This window comes from Saimiri boliviensis, chromosome 4 (genome assembly GCF_048565385.1).
Source record: "Saimiri boliviensis isolate mSaiBol1 chromosome 4, mSaiBol1.pri, whole genome shotgun sequence".
Lineage (NCBI taxonomy): Eukaryota > Metazoa > Chordata > Mammalia > Primates > Cebidae > Saimiri > Saimiri boliviensis.
The window spans coordinates 163215296-163234171 of NC_133452.1; the positions used below are offsets into that span (position 1 = coordinate 163215296).

The 18876-nt window shown below is 41.0% G+C and overlaps 1 protein-coding gene across 1 annotated transcript in view; it reads right to left on the reverse strand.

The window, feature by feature from the left end:
• SCGN (secretagogin, EF-hand calcium binding protein) overlaps window positions 1-18876 on the reverse strand; it is a 47762-nt gene that overhangs the window by 12061 nt on the left and 16825 nt on the right. Inside the window, exons 5-8 of the mRNA XM_003927293.3 lie at window positions 18688-18744; window positions 18187-18264; window positions 6951-7006; window positions 38-83 (exon numbers count right to left, since the gene is read on the reverse strand). Of these exons, the coding sequence (XP_003927342.1) occupies window positions 38-83; window positions 6951-7006; window positions 18187-18264; window positions 18688-18744 (237 nt within the window). The remainder of the gene's footprint in view (window positions 1-37; window positions 84-6950; window positions 7007-18186; window positions 18265-18687; window positions 18745-18876) is intronic.

Sequence of the window (18876 nt, forward strand, 5' to 3'; positions counted from 1 at the left end):
AATGACATAAACCCATCTAGAAAATGTCACTACTTACATCCATTTTAAATTGGAGAAGAAAGTTTTCCTGAAGAGCCAGAATCCTAAATAGAAAAAGAAAATCCACATGAGAATTGTTCAGCTCTCATTTATATAAAAATGCGTAGCTCTGCTATGTGGAAAGTACAGGCAATTTCCTGCAGAACGCAATAGGTACTTGAAAAACAAAAATTCATATATCACAAAAACAAAGAAATTAATTGGAAAAAACTTATAGGGATTAAGTCACCATAGAAAGACTTTTAAAAGTTCATCTTGGTGGAAAATGGCACAGTCTGGGCTTCTGAAAATTCTCTCCTCCATAAAGCAATGAGAAAACTGGAAAAAATTAGTCAAAATAACTTTCTCAGAGCTCTGGAAAATAAAGTCTTACAGCAATCTGGGGAGTGCTTATTCTAAAAAAACAAAAAGCTGAATTTTGATAACAATGACTATCATAGCATTGAACTTGACCTAACGCATACACAGAGCCTGTTAGCAAAAGACTGGGAGACTTATTGCTTCCAGACATTTGAGAAAATCTCTGTCCAGTTATGAACTGACCATTGAACTAACCTAGCAGAGACTTCAGTGGACACACCTGACAAAGAATATAGACTTTATAGAATTAGTTCAGAAAAGTCACCAAACAAATAAACAACAACAAAAATCATCATTAAACCAGAAACATGACATATAAGAAATACTACAGGGAGTCCTTCAGGCTGAAATTAAAGGACACTAGACAGTAACTTAAATCCACATGAAAAAATAAAGAGCACCAGGAGCAGGAAATATATAAGCAAATATAAAATACAGCATAAATGTATTTTTGGGTGTAATTTTTTTGCTTTCTGATTTAAATGACAATTTTATAAAACAATAACTGAAAATCGATGTTGCAGAGCACACAATATATAAAGATAAAATTTTAACAACAGAAAGGAGGAGAAAGGCATTTGAACTATATAAAAGTAAAATTTGAGCCATAATATTGAAATTAGGTTGATATTAATCCACAATTTGATTTGCTTTAAATTTAAATGTTGATTATAATCTAGCAGGCAACCACTAAGAAAATAACTCAAAAAAAAATAGCAAAAGAAATAATATAGGAATTAAGTTAGTACAGTAGAAAATGTTTGTTTAACACGCAGGAGGCAGGAATGGAAGGACAGAAAAATTTTTTAAAAGTTTAAGACAAAGCAAATATAAATTAAACAAATAGCAAATATAAATTCTACCTTCTCAGTAATCACATTAAATATACACATATTAAATACTCTATTAAAGCAGAGATTGGCAGAATAGAAAGAAGTAAAACTATCTCTTTATAGATGATACAATCTTGTATATAGAAAGTCCTAAGGAATCCAACAAAAACCTACTAGAGCTAATAAATCCAGCATGTTGGCAGAATACAAGATGAATATAAAAAAATTCAATGACATTTCCATACATTAACAATGGCCAGTCCAAAAGTGGAATTCAGAATACTATTCCTTTTTTGATAGCATCAAAAAGAATTAAATACTTAGTAAATCATTTAACAAAAGAGATTCAATTTGTAGACTGAAAACTATAAAACGTTGAGAGAAATTAAAAACCTAGCAAATGAAAAAAATCCCATGTTCATACATCGAAAGACTTAATATTTTAAGGAGACAGTACTTCCTAAATTGATCTACAGATTCTAAACAATCCTCATCAAAATCTGAATTGGCTTTTTTGCAGAAATTGACAATCTGGTCCTAAAATTCATGTGAATATGCAAACGAACCAGGATAGTCAAAACAATATTGAAAAAGAGGAACAAAGTTGGAGGACTCACATTTTTTATTTCAAAATTTGCCTACAAACCTACAGAATCAAGATAGAGTGATACTGGCATAAGGACAGATATGTAGATAAATGGAATTGAGTTGAGAGTACAGAAATAAACCCATACATATGGTCAACTGATTTTCAGAAAGGATGCCAAGACCATTCAGTAAGGAAAAATATTCAAAAAATAGTGTTGGGACAAGTAGATAGCTACATGCAAAAGAAAGATATTGGACCCCCACCTTATACCATATTAAACAATTAACATGAAATGGATTTACATAAAACGGAAACTTTAGTTTGTACAACTCTTAGAAAGAAACATATGGGTAAATCTCCATGAGTTTGGATTTTGGCCATGGCTTCCTAGATAGGACATCTAAAATACAAACAACCAAAAAGAATTAGACAAATTGGACTTCATGAGAATTTAAAACATTTGTGCCTCAAAGGACATCATCAAGGAAATGAAAACACGACTCTCAGAACGGAAAAAAGTTTTTGCTGAATGTATATCTGATAAGGGTCTAGTGCACAGAATATATATAGAACTCTTACAGTTCCAAAAACAAAAGGACAAATCACTCAATTTTTTAAATGGGCAAAGGATTTGAATAGACGTTTCTCCAAAGAAGACACACGAATGGCCAATAAACACATAAAAATATGTTCAGAATGCAAATCACAATGAGATACTACTTCACACCAACTGGGATGATTATGATTTTTAAAAAAGATGCAAACGATAACAAGTGCTGATTAGAACGTGGAGAAACTGAAATCCTGATACATTGTTGGTGAGAATGTTCAATGATGCAGGCACTTTGGAAAACGGTTTAGCAGTTCCTCAGAAAATTAAACATAAAATGACTATATGAACCAAAAATTTCACTCCTTAACATACAACCAAGAGAATCACAAGCATATATTTGCCCCAAAACATGTAGCAACATTATTCGTAATCTCTAAAAAGTGAAAACAACTCAAATGAACATCAACTGATGAATGGACAAAATGTGGTATGGACACACAAAGGAGTATTAATCAGCCATAAAAACGGATAAAGTCACAACATGGATGAACCTTGGAAACATTACTCCAAATAAAATAGCTAGATAGGAAAGGCACAAATTGTATGATTCCATCTATATGAAATGCTCAGAATAGGTAAGTCGATAGAGACAGAAAGTAGATTAGCAGTTGCCAGGTTCTTGTGGGAGGAGGAAGAGGGGAGTGACTGCTAATGGATACTGGGTATCCTTCTGGCACAATGAAATGTTCTAGAATTAGATACTTGTGACGATTAGACAACCTTATGAATACACTACAACTTATCAAATTGTATACTTTAAAAGGTAAATTTTATGGTACATAAATTTTATCTCAATTTTAAAATAATCTTGTTTTTGTTTTAGAAAGCAAAAATATCTGTCTCTCTTCTGTGTAATTATAATTATACTTTAATAGAATACAGACAGGTTTGGTAGATTCAACATTAGATTCATTTTGTACTCATAGTCATGAGGATATATAGAAAAAATAGAAAAAATATAATATAACTATGTGAAAATCTTTGCTCCTCTAAATGCTCAGAGTAGGGGGAATTAATTTGAGCCAATCAGAAGACAGAATATCCCCGAAGTCTGCAAGGAATACTGTTCTTACTGTTTGCTGGCACCAGGCAGCCTAAATCATGTTGCCAGCCAGAGCACATATACTTGGGAGGTGCTTTTATGTAGAGGAATTGAGCTGCATTTCATAGCTGAAAGGAGAGAGAAAATTCCTATCCTCAAATGTTTTATGACCTCTTTGTTGCTGTATTGGTTTCCTGCTGCTGCTGTGACATACCGCCACCAACATAGTGGCTTAAAGAAACCATAACGATTGACAGCACTAAAGCTGAAGTCTCAAGTCAATCTCACTGGGGAAAATTCGAGCTGTCGGCAGGGCCGCATTCCTTCTGGAGGCTCTCAGGGAGAATCCCTTCTTTCGCCTTTTTCAGGTTCTAGATGCTGCCTGCACTCTTTGGCCTCTTCTTCCACTTTAAAGCCAGCAACTAGCATTTTCAAATCTCTCTGTGACTCTGACCGTCTGCATCCCTCTTCCATACTTAAATGCTCTTTGTTATTACATTGGGGGCCCACGTGGATAATCCAGAATAATTTCTATTTTAAAGTCTATTGATTAGCAAACTTAATTCTAATTGATTTAATTCTAATTGATTCATTCTTGCCATGTATCATGAAAGAGTCACTAGTTCTGGAAATTAGGACATGGACATCTTTTTTTTTTTTTTTTCGTTTTTGAGATGGAATCTCGCTTAGTCATCCAGGCCGGAGTACAGTGATGTGATCTTGGTTCACTGCAACCTCTGCCTTCTGGGTTCAAACAATTCTCCTGCCCGAGCCTCCTGAAGGGCTGGGACTACAGGTGTGCGCCACCACATCCGGCTAACTTTTTTTTTTTTTTTTGTATTTTTAGTAGAGACTAGGTTTCACTGTGTTGGCCAGGCTGGTCTTGAACTCCTGACCTCAAGTGATGCACCTACGTCAGCCTCCCACAGAGCTGAGCCACCACACCCAGCTTAGGATATAAACATCTTTATTCTGCTTACCACAGTTCTCATTTTAAAATTCCGTATCAAACTGGTTTTGAAATACACTTGGCCCCCCCGTATCTCTGGGTACTTCAGGACTAACTGTGGGACTTGAGCATCAGAGGATTTGGGTATTTGGTATCCAACGAGGTCCTGGAACCAATCCCCAGCAAGTACTGAGGCGAGACTGTACTACACTAACTGTTTTTCCTGCCTCGCATCTCTGTTCAATGCTACTGTCACTCCATCAATTCACAGCTACTCACTGAATCCTAAGCACACAACTTCTCACCTGGTAAGAAGTTACTAAAGGGATTAAGGCATAGTCCCTGCCCTACCCAGGACCGTAGCAGTCCCACAGCAATCCTGCCTCTACAGAGTGTTTAGACATATGCAGGAGGCCCCTTGGGTTATCACAGTGACAGAGGGGGCACAACCAGTATATTGTACATAGAGCCAAGGATATTAGGTTTCTGGCATTGCATAGACATTTCCACAGAATAAAGAACTGTCCTATGTCTCACCTGAATTTCAAATATCCAGGAGGGCAACTGTGTCTGTAAAATTCCTGCTTCTAATTATTTGTGCTTGGAACTGAATTCTTATTTGTATAAAAACTCAAGGTATGCATAATTTGCTACTTACATAAATTTTCCACATGGTATATGAATTGTGTTGAGAGATGAATGTACTGTGTCTCATTTGGAACTCTGTTGAGACTTATTTATTATTTCATAAAATCTTATCAATAGCACCTGAGTTACCAAAATGCCACAGTTATATCAGTAAGCATATGAGCTATACCATTTACGATGATTCTACACAGGTGAAAGCACCCGACCACTTCATTATATCTTCACTACGATTGTATGCAAGCACTTACACACTGAAATGTGCATGATTTCCTAATTTACTGCTTTCCTTTTATTTCTCCTTTATGTTACCGTCTGTGCGTGAAGTTAGCTATTTCAGCATTGTGTACATAGGGAGGTCATATTGCATGTGGACAGTGAAGGCAGAGAGCAGCTGCTCTGAGCCCTTTCTTAACCCCATGGCACACAAGGCTCCTCATCTCTCACTACCTCTGAGACATGCACAACCGAGTCAAGGCACAGGTGGTAGATGTCTTTGGTGGAGGGAACCATGAGATTGCAAGCTTTTGTTTTCATCTTGTCATCTATTGAATGAATCCTTTGGTTGCTTTGGGATTGGCTCTCTCACATAGCTCTCCAACCTCTGCTTGAGAAGAACCCTGCCTCCATTGACTATGTGAACCAGCTGGGATCCAGGGAGCAGAGGCAAGAGGGCCAAGATCCCTTCTGCCCCAGGCCAGACGGAGAAACGCTTTGACCCTCTTGAGCTGGTCCCTCAGTGGCTCTTCTGTATTAATGTGGCAAAAATCAGAACGCGGGTCCTTTAAAAAGTTGCCATGGAGGACACACAGACTGCCTCACAATTCCTATGAGGCACAGATAGAAGCACATAGTGTCCTGGGCTCAGCATCCTGGCCGTAATGAGAAGATATTCTACCTGGTGAGTCCCCTTTCACAGATATCAACCCTGGCTGAGCTAGCTGCCAAGAAAGGAGACAGCTGGTGTGCGATTTGATGATTCTGGACTCAGGTTGATGTCAACTAAGAGACAAAACCACCGTCTTCCTGTGACTTTGTCGAGCTACCTCCTCCTCATTAAAAATCTGCCCTCAGTTGTTGGAATTCCTCTCTCCCAGCTATACCTGCTGCAGTGTCTCAGCCTGTAACTGCTGCTCCGCTTACAATTACCACTGAGCCCTGCCCTGGGCACCTGCTATTATAGATGCTTCCCTCAACAGGTATATCTGTATATTCCAGATCCAGTCATTTCAACTCTGACTATTTGCTCAGAATTTCTCTGTCTCTCTCTTTTTTTTTTCTTTTTGTAGACAACTCCATGGTGTTTGGAATCAGCTGGATTTCACAAAATATGCGGACACACCAATCACGTGTCACAACACCAGACTCACAGACCACATTTCCATGGACACCGAGCCACCTCTGCTTTTATCCCGTCCTCCTCCACTTCTAGTCTTCAGGCACTTGGTGCGTCCCTGAGGATATGACAACACTCCAAGACCACAGAGTGCCGCTGGAGTCTGGCTCAGCAAGCAGTCCTGTGTCCTAAAATAACTGCTCGACATTCCTGGAGCCAATGACTGCAATTTGGGACATTTTGTCATGAAGTCATGGGACTATAAATGTCTTGCCTTTGAGGGTAGGGTCTTGCCATGACCCATCCATAAAATTTGTGAAAATGTTGTGCATTGTACATTTTGGAGAAAAGAGCTTTCATTATCTTCACAAAGGGATTTATTACCCTAAAAGATTCAGAATCACTCAGTTTATTTGGTAAAATGTGCCTATTCTTTTAGACTCCAGGTGAGACTTGATCTCTAGTCTCAAAAGGAAATACATGATGTCATCAGATCCTTAGGAAGATATTTCCGAATGTATGATATCATTTCCGTGGAACTCACCTGGCTAAGTCATTTAGATCCAACCGGCCATCTTTATTTCTGTCAAAAATCTTCATCTGAAATGCAGAAGGGAAAATGGTTATACTTGTAACAGGAATTAATTCTGAAAGTTATTAAAGCACTTTTCTATTTTGCTCTTCTGATAACATATTTGCCTAACTTGGCTGAAGAACCATTTGCCTGGGGGAAAATTAGTATTTGCCAAGAAGCAATTGCCTGTCAGTTTCTGCATTAGGAAGAATCACAGTAACCAAAGCTCCTAAATGGCACTGGCTTAACACAACACAGGTTTATTTTTCACTCATGTTAAATGCGAATCAAGGGTTAGCTGGCTGCTCTGCTTCATGTTGTCTACACTCTGGCGACACGGAGTCACAAAGTGGTAAGCATCTGGCCACGTTCCTGATTGCCATGGCAGGAGAAAAGACTGATGAATAATTTACTAATTAAAATTGTATTGTCCAAGCAGATCCCTGGCCACACCTACCTTCAAAGGGACAGAACACTATAACCCTACCATGTGCTTAAGAAGAAAACTAATTATTTGCAGGATAGCAGCAATGACTACCACAGTCTCTGACAGGCAAAACAGGATTATTATAAAGATTTTAAGCTTGAAATGTGGGTTCTTGCTTTGAGTCAAGGTTTTCTGAAAAATTTTTATAGCCCCCATATAGCACATCAACCACCAACCATGAAGGGCCCATATCATACGGTACTCCCATAGGGTATAGGAAACATCTCATTTTCCATGAAGGCGAAAGGTGTTGATGCTGAGCCTTTCCTGTCACAGAGAAAAGACTTAGCAGTGTCCAAAGAAGCAGGTTACATTATTAGATCAGACTAAATTTAAATGAGATAGAACTCAAAGTTAAAAATGTTTGCGCTAACCACAAATCAGGAAGACCAGATTGGTTTGGGTAAAATAGAAGAGATACATTTCTTTGCACATCTCAGTTGAAATGTGAGTGAATTTTGTGACTTTACGGCATTCTAATGCTACAGAGTATCTCTAAACATATCCATATAAGGAGGCTGCACAGGGGCAAAAAGGGAGTGAGATAATCTGAAAATATATCCAACAGATTGTTGCTTTAAAAAATCTATCAGTCTCCCATCCTTCCTCTCTCTCCAAATCCAGCTTACTTTTTATATTTAAAATGCATTTGAAAACCCATTCTCCCTACTTTGGCATCAAAAATGTGCATTACAGAATTAAAACACAGGTTATATTTTTATACATTTGGACATATTACATGTCCAATTATGTCCCTTAAGCATAAACACTATACAGTATCCCGTAACACGTCTGATGGGGATATACTTTGCAAAAAGATGAGCTATGAGTTATTTTCTGTGACATCATCATTATGAGACGTTCTATTTTAAGAGAAACCTAGATGAGCTTGAGCTTTAAGCAAGTAATAACTCACCTTGAAAGACATAAGCCTAACTCCGTTGCTGTGCAAACTTACTCCAAGAGAAAACAATCCTCTGATCAAAATTGGCCTGGGGATGAACTAAATACCAGTGGGGTAAATTATGCTTCTACCTATCAGAAAATTGGCTATGGCTCACATAAGAATGAGAATCAGGAAAGAAGTCATTTGCCTAACTTTTCCATCTTTGAGTGTATACCCATGGGGATGAATGACACACATATTCGGCTGTATCTGCTTTTCTACTTTCCTGGGGCCTCTGTAGCTGTAAGTTCAAAGAGTAATAAGAAGGAAAGATTGGAACACGCCTGTAGCATGTTCCAAGACTAGAAATCAGATCTTGTGTAACATTAAGACATTATGCTGCTTTGCAAGCATAACCTTTAGTGAATTTTGAATGCTTGGCATATTTGTTTGAGACATAATGACTTCTTAATTTTTTATCTTAATTTGTATGAGGGCTCAATACTTTATATGTTATTACATTTAATTATTACAATAGTCTTATGAGGTAAAACAAAATCTGCATGTAACAACTAAGGAAACTGACATTTGGAAAGACTGAAGTAGGTTGTCTAAGAAGCAAGATTTTGATCTAAGCCTATCTGTCACCAGAGCTCTTTCCATAAAACCAGACTCTTAGCTCTATGAAGACTGGGTATCTCATCATGAATTTGGTTTGCTTCCTGTTTGGTTATGAAGTAAAACATCTGGTGCTATAGCCTATGCCAGAGATGTGGCATTTACCTTGTCTAACTGCCTCTTTTTCCCTGGGAAAGCAAAAAAAAGACTGTGTGTATTTTTCTCCAATTTACTGGTCTGAATTTCCCTAAAGAAATAGAAACTTCATGATAGTTGAGTCAACTCTAAGACTGCCAATGTTCACTTCACTGGATTCATGCTTATATAGTTCATTTCTATTTCCCCCACCCTCGAATATAAAGCAAGAGATATAAGCTTGGTGCCTGACAACCGCTCCAGGCAGTGGGAGCAGGTTGGTCTCAGCCTGAGCTCCATGAGCAAGCACCCCTGCCAGCCCCCCACCCACAATCTGGCTCCCCTTCAGTCCCCTGCACACATACCCCTGCACACTGGGCCCTGTGCCCTGCAGCTGCACGGGTGCTCATTTACCCTGGCTGGAATAATGATGAAGTATTCCTAGGCCAGAACAGCCTCCAGAATTTCTGAATCCAAGTGTTCACTACCTTCAGTACATTGGTACTCAAATCCCTATAGCAAGCATGTTCTGACCAAAAACATAGAATACGGGGAGCTGACCCCTGCCCAGAAGCTCCTGTCCCAGTGGCTCCTGACCAAGACCAATGGGATGTCCTGCTGGGCTGAGTGGCTATTTCTTGCCAGTGACACTCACCCAGTGTCCATCCTGGCGGACTCTACTGCTCACCCACAGAATCAGACGGGACCACCTTTACCTGCAGCATCAACCACGCCCAGCTGATGGTGGTGGAGGGATGATGCATTTACTTTGTGAACTCTGAGAACAGCGCCAGTCCGAAATCCTCAGGGAAGGCCGAGTCTTCCCTAGCTCATCTAGTGTCTCCAAAGCTGTCCAGGAACTTGCTCATGCTCTTTTCAAGAGCAACATGACCGAAACCGTGAGCAGTTTTGAGTACATCTCGGCCAAGCTGCCAGATGATGCACCTTCCAAAATACTTGCTGAGACAGCCAGAAAAGTCAAGGGGAAGGCAAAGGAGACAGCACTGGCAGCTGCGGAGAAGGCCAAGGACCTGGCGAGCAAGGCAGCCGCTGAGGTGCCGCTGCAGCAGCGGTCCGCGTAGCCAGCCTGGGCCCTGCCCACCACCGCCACAGTACCACAGAGGACTGGCTCAAACTCCTCTGCCCTTTTCCAATTTACTTCCAGCCCTACCCACTGCCTGGGCAGTGGTTTGAGAGTGGATATCCTATTGGCAACTGCAGAACACCGGGCATACTTATATCCGAGCCAGTGCTGCTCATTTCCCCACTGGGCAGCTGAAGACAGAGGCACAGAGAGGTGTGGTGACTTGCACGGGATGCAGCTAAATTGGTCATAAATGCCAGACGGCAAGCTCCATGAGGGCAGGAATCTTTGTTTTGTTTTGTGATATGCCACCAAGTACCCGGTACATCTCTAGTACGTAACAGGCATTCAAGAATTGTTTATTGAATCTTTTGAAAAGAAAATAAACATAGGCCTGAATTTTTCCTCCCTCCTTACGCTAATTCACTCGATGAGGGCTGTGGCAGTTGACAGTGGTGGCGATAGGGGCAGCCGTTCCGTTCTGAAGGGCAGTTGCTGAAAGATGAAGAGCCCTTGGTCACCTCCACCACTGCTGTTCCAGGACTTGCATTCACACTCCAGCCACATGTTTGAGAATTAACTACCTGAAAGGTGCTGTAAAGGCTCCCAGAAATGAAACACAGTATCTTATTAACAAGTGGCTTAAAATTCTACGTGTGGTAGTTCTCTTTCTCTGGCAAGAGATACCTCAGGGACTTTGGAGTTACTCAGAATTCTCCTTAGATTGAATAATCTTTTAGTTTTTCAGTCTTTGTAGGTACGATAGTGATTGTAAAATGTTAAACCACTTAAAATCATTACTGGGTCAGTTACTGTCAATAGATACTTTCTTAAACAATTGATTCAAAGTACAACTACTGTCATGTGATGGGAGAGAAAGACTGTGACATTTTAACACAATTCTTATTGGAGAACTTTCCTATAATGCCTGCCCAAGATGAAAAACATGCAAATAATTCAGCAGACTGAAGAGTGTGAGCCTCTCCTTTGCCTGTTCTAGAGGTAACTACCGTTCACAGAGTCCTCTGCATCCTTCCAGAAACTTTTTAAGCGTATGTATATATATGTACACACACATATATCACATCTATCTAATTTTTTGACAAATAGGACCATATGCAATATACTATTTCACAGCTTGCTTTATTTAATGAATTATTGGAAATCATTCTTGAGCAGTTCATTTAAAAAAAAAAAAAAAAACTTTAAAGAAGATCCTCATTCCTGCCTGGATATTATTGCCATATGCTATTCCAAAGAAGATTTAGAACCCCTCTTCCATATTACCAATTGGCAATTACTTGTCAGTCTAATAACATTCTACATACTATGGGACATCCCAAACAATTTAATAAGGTACTACATGATTTTAGGAGCATACAATCGTAATTAAAGAGAAATAGAAGTTAACAAGTTACGTTCAGCATTATCTCTTTAACCCCGAGAAAAAGACAGAGCAATGTGTCTGAATATTGGAGACTGAGGAAGGAGATGAGAATCCAGGTAAGTTCTGAAGGAGGGACAGGATTTGGACATGAGGTAGAAAGAAGAGAGGAAGACATTGTAGACTAGCAAGAAAAAAAAAAAAAAAAAAAAACACCAAAGGCACTGAGGTAGAAATTCACATGATAGCAGTTGGTTAGCCATAGAGAGTGACCAGGGAGGATGAAGGGTGTTGTGGGAGTGGAGGAGAAAAGTTAGAGAGGGAGAGGGAAACGGGACCAGACGACGCAAGAGTTTGAAAGTCACAAACAGGAGTTTAATCGCGTGGCATCATTCATTCATTTATTAATGTGTTTATTCAATAAATATTTATTGAGTGCCTACTAGGTACCAGGCACCGTTCTATTTACTGAACAAAGATTCATGCTCTCGTGGAGCTGATTTGGAAAGAGGAGATAGAAGTGGGGATGGAAAATAAGACAAATAAGTAAAATATTGACTGTGTTACATACGTAACGTGAAACATATATGTTACCTATGTTAAATGCTCTGGAGGAAAAATTAAGTAGCATATAGAATAGCAAGTTGAGGGGTACAATTTTAAATAGGATGGAAATGGAAAGCCTCAATTAAAAGGTGGCTTTTTCATAAAGACCTGAAAGAGATGAAAGTAAATCCAATCCATACTAGGGTTAAAGATATATTGGCAGGGATCTGGCAAGTGCAAAGGGCCTGTGGCAGCACATACATGCAAGTCAGAGTAACTGAAAGTATGTCAGGTTATTACAAGTCACAGAAAGTAGGTCAGGTGGCAAGACTAGGGCTGGGGAGGAAATAAAAGAGAAGGTGGGAAACGTGATGACTTAGGGTGTGAACAGGTAGTGTAAGAACTTTGGCTTTTTCTCAGAGGCAGGGCCCATAGGAAGGTTTCAACCTGAAAAATGACATAATCTGACTGCTAGTATAACAAGATCACTCTGGCTGTTATGTTCCATACACATGGTAAGAAACGGGACTAGAAATAGGGGGAGATGCTGGGAAGCATCATGCAGTTCGGTTGAGAATAATTGTGGCTTGGAACAGGGTGAGAAATGGTCAGATTTATAATGTAATTTAAATGTATTCAGTAATATTTGCCAGTTAGATGTGGAGTGGAAAAGGTATCGAAGATGATCTCAGGCGTGATGCCTTCAGCAGCTTGAAAGCTTGAGGAAGACCAGTCGTGGACCAGGTCTTTGGGGAAAGGTCAGATTTCAACTGGAGACATGCTAAGTTGAAAGTGGTTATCAGGCATGGAATTCAAGTGGAAATACACATCCAAGTGTATCCAAGAACTTTAGAGAGGCGGTCTGAGTCGGACACATAAATCAAGGGTGATCAGCCTTTAAGTGGGATTCGAAACCATGAGACTGGTTGAGATGACCAACGGAGTGAGAGTAGAGAAGAAGATCAAAGATCTGAGGACTGAGCCCAGATGAGCATCAGGTCAGCCTGGATCGCAGCAATCAACGCCCAGACCTAGAGAAGGAAGCAGAGGGGAGCTGCTTTAATCTAGGCATGAAGTATGAGAGACCAGGATCATGGATGGGGAAAAACTTAAACGCATATCCTTCTCTTTGTCAGCCATAGTCTCAGATTGAAATTTGTTCTGTTACACAAGTTCAAGTTTCCCGCTCTAATTTAGTACGTGATTTAACATCAGCCAGGACTATTAGCTTATATTTAACAAAAGTAAATATTACCTAAAAATATTCTAGCCAGGCAGCTAAATCTTTCCTCCTGCCTGGTGTTAGCAGCACCTCTAAATTCAGTATCATAATTCAATTTTAACATAGGCTGTCTCCTTCCTTGTTCAGAACATTAATTAGGAATCAGGATAAGACAAGGTGTGCAGACCTCAGCTTTTCTCTTCTGATTGGTCATTCTGCTTTAACTCAGTCATTAGTCATGCTTCAGCCAGTTTTAAATGTGCCAATCCTTATTCAGATCAATTTGAATTCATTTAACAAGTTACATCTCTTAAGTAAAGCATTTGATGCTAAACCTCAGAACAAATTCTTTCATAGAGTATTACCATGACTGTGTCCATTACTCAATAAAAGTCAATTAAAGCAGCAATAATGTGATTGCATGCTGGGCGTATCACAGCTTAGGATGTAGAAGTCTTTTTTTGAAGAAGTTAAGTTCCTAAAAGTTAGTTCACCCAAAGGCTTCTAGGAGAATGTAAATAGTCTTTTAAAAAAGCAACTGTCCAGTTCCAAAATCTGTTTGTTGGACTGTATAAGTCACCTCTATAACTTAGGGAAGAAAAACAAAATAGACTGATCAAAGTCATTGAACTCCTTTTGTCCTCTGATCAAAAACAGATCTTTAGGTGGAAACTCCTTCACCAGCTGTCTGCACACTGGGCTCTCACCTCAGTGCATACAAAGCCAATGAGAGGCTGATACAGTTTGGATGTTGTCTCCTCTAAATCTCACATTGAAATGTAATCCTCAGTGCTGGAAGTAGTGCCTGATGGGAGGTGACGGATCAAGGGGCAGATTTCTGATGAGCGGTTCAGCACCATCCCCTTGGTGCGGTCCTTGCTATAGTGAATGATTTCTCTCAACATCTGGTTGTTTAAAAGTGTGTGGCCCCTCCTCAGCTCTCTCTCTCTCTCTCTTGTTCCTGCTTTGGCCATGTGAGGTGCTTGCTCCTGCTTCACCTTCTACCCTGAGTAGAAGCTCCCTGAGGCCTTCCGAGAAGCAAAGCAGATGCCAGCACCACGCTTGTACCACCTGCAGAACCGTGAGCCAATTCAACCTTTTAAAATAAAGTACCCAGTCGCAGGTATTTCTTTATAGTCACAAAAGAATGACCTAACACAGGGGCCATTTGAAGTTGGCTTGATTATGGACCTGTCTCCGTGGGACTATCTAGAACCAAAATGAGTACTTAACTGCAGCACACACGAGCAGAAGGGCTGTGAGGTGTCAGCAATGAAACAGACATAGAATAACAGGACCATCTTGGCCCAGGAATAGTGCTCAACACAGATACTTAAACAATGGTTAAGATCCCTCTGATTTCCCTCAGCTACTTCCCAGGACTCTAGCCTTCAGCAACTAAGCTAAAAGTGTTGCACACTGCCAAATTTTCTGGAGCTCAGGACATCCCATTGTAAGACGCTGCCAGCCTGAAGTTTCCTGAATTTAAGCCTGAAGGCTGTGAAGAGAAGCGCTCTGGGCAGCAAGGGCTGCTGGCCTGATGTGTGATGAGCATTGGCTTTTTTCAGCCACTTACTGCATCATTTCTGATTTTGCCCTGGAGTGTCTAGTTTAAGGGAGAGGGGAAAAGGAGAATTCCAGAGCATAAAGCTCTACTTGGGGAAGACTGGGTCTGTGCAAGATGCCGAAATGTGCAATATGCAACCCCCCAAGCACCCCAGGAGGGAGCAAGAGCCACAGTAGGGGCACAGGGTCAGGGGAGATAGGAGGGTCCCCAAGACAAACATTCCTTGATTTGTCATGGTTGCATCACAGCTGGCTCTTAGGTAACAACTGAAAGTTCAGTTTAATTTGCATTAAGTAGCCTACTATGTGTCAGGCCCCATGTGAGGGCTGGGACAGGAAGATGAGATGCTGTCATCACCCTCGAAGAGTCACAGGCTAGTGGGGTACAAGACCCATAAACAGACAATGTCAGTGTCATCCTTGACTCCTACCTGATCCATCAGGAAATATTCTCAATTCTATCTTCAAACTCTATTTATTTCTCACCTCTTCTGCCACCTCACCTGAGTCCAAGCTGCCATCCTCCTTCACCTGGATGCACATCTTCCCGATTCCATCCTTGCCCACTAAGGGCTCTTCTCAACCCAGTGGGAAAATCTTGACGTCCTCTGCATCAGAGCCCTCTAGTGGTTTTCCATCTCACTAAAACCCCGAGTTCTCACAGTAGCCTGAAAGTCCCATGAAGATCTGGCCGCTGATCTTGAGTTTCATCCTTGCTTACCCTGCTCCAGACACACGGGTCTCTCCCTGTTCTTAAAAATCCCAAGTGCGCTCTTGCACTAGGGGCCCTGTGCCCCCTGGACCCTCAGTCCCTCCTCATATCACATGTTCTCAGAGGGGCCACCCTGACCACCCTATTGAAAAGTATTCCTTCTTCCCAGTCCCCTACCCCAGTTGCCCCTTCTAGCACTGCCATTCCCGGCCCACCTCCACTTTTAAATTTTTTTTCCGTAACACCCATCACCCTCTATTATGCAGTATCATGTATTATTAATCACATTTATTGTTTGTTGTCAGTTTCTCCTTTGTCTGTTTTGCTCACTGGTGAATCCCTGGTGACTAGAATGAGCCTGGGGCATAGTAGATACGTAATGAATATTTGTGGAATGAATTCAATGACTAAGGCTAAAATGGCGAAGTGCGCAAGGCACTGGACAGGCACAGGGAAGGGGTACTGGGCTCACTGTCCAGGGAAGGCGACCGAAGATTTTTCTTTTTAAAGGCAGGTTGACATCTAACTGAATGTGGAAGGATAAGCAAGAACCAGCTGAAGAAGCGCGGGAGGGAACGCTGAGCTATGCTAAGAAGTAAAAGAGCAGTGGTTTAGCTTGTATGGTTAGCTGGAGGTGGGGGCAAGCCCCTCAGGGTCAAAGATAGTCAAAGAAACACTGGCAACATGCTGGAGACTCTACGTGAAAACACACTCATACAGTAGGCCACGTTTGTAAGTCAGTAGAATCGAGATAACAGCAGCCAGTGCTAACATTCTGTTAAATCAAGGTCAAAAATAGGCTGAACTGGAAAAACCACCTCCTTGTTTTGGACCCCAGGCAGTTTCAGTCCAACTGCCTTTTTCATAGTATTCATCCTTAGAGGGCTTCACCGGAGCTTAGGCCAAAAGGAACCCAGAGGTCCTCCTGCAGCTGGAACCGCTGTCCACTGCTCGGGGATTTCCCACTGCCCCCTTCGGTGCTGAGCACATATTGACTCAGGATCCCGGACCTCATTTTTCATGCTATTCAAACAAATCAACACAGTGAGAAGCCGACTCATTTTCTTAATTGAGATCCTGTCCCAAGATTTCATTCTCTTCTTGGCATTGACTTTTCACCTGCCTGTGCCGATTACAAGTTACCAGGGTCAAGAGGACTTGCCTCCCTCCCAGAGCAGACTCACTTAACTGGGGGCACAGAGCAGTCAGAGTACAGAGGGAGAGCAGAGAAGGCTCCAGGGATGAAAACCAGGGGCGCTTAGCTTCCAGCTTCACAGGTGCCTTTAGCTAAGGAACATTTGTTCTCAGGTATCTATCTTTAAAACGAGCTTAAGAACACAATCTGGTGGTGACTTAGTCACTTACCCTTTCTAAGCCTTAGTCATCAGATACATCAAATTGCATGAATAATACACTGTAGAGAAGTTGTTGGAAATAATATAGTATTTGGAAACACCAATAAAAAGCCTAAATAGGTCAACCTGGTGGTGCACATTTTCACAAACTCTTCTCAGTGATAAGTATCCCTGACTTCACCATAAGGCTCAATGAGGTGATTCTGCTCAATAACTCTTTATATAATAAAGAGAACAATCCTACAAGTAACCAAAGCTTTATCAGCAAATTTCCTCGCCTACTAATTAAGAAACACAAAGGTTTTGATAGGAATGAAGCACACACCTAGGGATGAGAAAGGAGAAGGGGAAGAGAAAAAGAGAAGCCAGATACAACTCAGTACAAATCACTGACCAGTGCTGGGAGAAACGCATCGAGTTAGCTGTTGAAACGGAATAGGACGATGAGTTCGCCGAAGGCAACCTCCTACTTCACCGCTTTCCATGGAGCTTGACACAAAAATAATCTCAAGGTCACTCGGAAGAAGGACGAGACAAGCTGAACATGAAATAATGACAAGGAGCGCAGCAACTACTGCAGTAAGAGTTAACTCATTATGGTCTGGACAGGATGGAAAGTGCTTCCTATGCATCGACTCATTTGCCCTCACAGGAATTAGGTACTATTCACCCCCATTTTAGAGAAGTATATAAAGTTGAGACGCTTGACAGTTTCCTCACGAAAGCCACTTCATCAGAAAGTTTTCTTACCATGACTAGTAAGCGGCTCAGGTAGAATGCGCCTCCTCCGTCTATCTGACTCTCCAGCTGCACTAAATCAACACGATGAATGAGTGGAATCATCTGCTGTGGTGAGAGGCCGCTTCCATCTGTTTGGTCCTGATTGTCTAAGTCCGTGTTTACTTGTTTCCATGTGACTTCGATTCCCATTGAGGTTATTAGCCTGGTGCTTAGAAACCTAATGTTGACTGAACGATTCTAGTTTCCCCACAGACAGGGGAACGGCTTTCTCTCTCAAAGATGCAACCTCGTCCCAAAAGAAAGGCTAAAACAGTCCCGTTTTAGCCAGCATTTTCCTGAGTTGAAGTTTCCTCTTGCATTCATTTGTCTTAAATTTCTCAAAAACAAACTCTCTGGAAGACACTGTTTCTGGGCCCTAGGGAGGGAGTCGGGCAGCTGCCCGCGTGGAGATTACGTTACTCGTTACTTACCATGGTGCCAGTGTATTCTCCCAGTTTAGCCTCAGAAATGGCCTTTTTGTGGTGAAGGAAGAGGTCTCGGAGGAAGTTCTGTTGGGCCAAGAGAAGAGTCATACTTTATATAGTGAGCAAATAAACTGCAAAATCTTAAAAGGCCTTAATTCAACAATTGTGGGTTGTTTCCAGGAGGAAATAAAATGCTTTTAGCAAGCAACAAATCCAAGAATGGGGGGCTGTCACTATTTATAGGGAGCTCATGGGGCCCAGGGAATAGCTACAGCATGAAAAAGGTATCATAAATGCTCAATTATGCTTTTCCAGAAAGACCAATGTGACTTGCACTTTCTAAACCTTTTAAAAATGAATATATATATACACATATATGTATATATGTATTTTTTGAGTAACACATTCAAATACATCTTTCTTGGGCTGACAGAAATCAAACTCATGATACACACATATCAAATTCCCAATGATGAACAAACCCACCCTTCTCCCAGTGACACTTACACGGAGCTCAGCAGCTGATATAAAGCCGCTGCTGTCAGCGTCATATTTGCGCCAAATCTGAAATACACAAAATTCATGCATTCATTTATCCTCAGACAACTTACAATAATTACGTGGTATCTACTACAGTTCAGCATCTGAAAACAGTACTTAACTGAATGGAAATTCCACGTTTAATGGGAAGCTTTA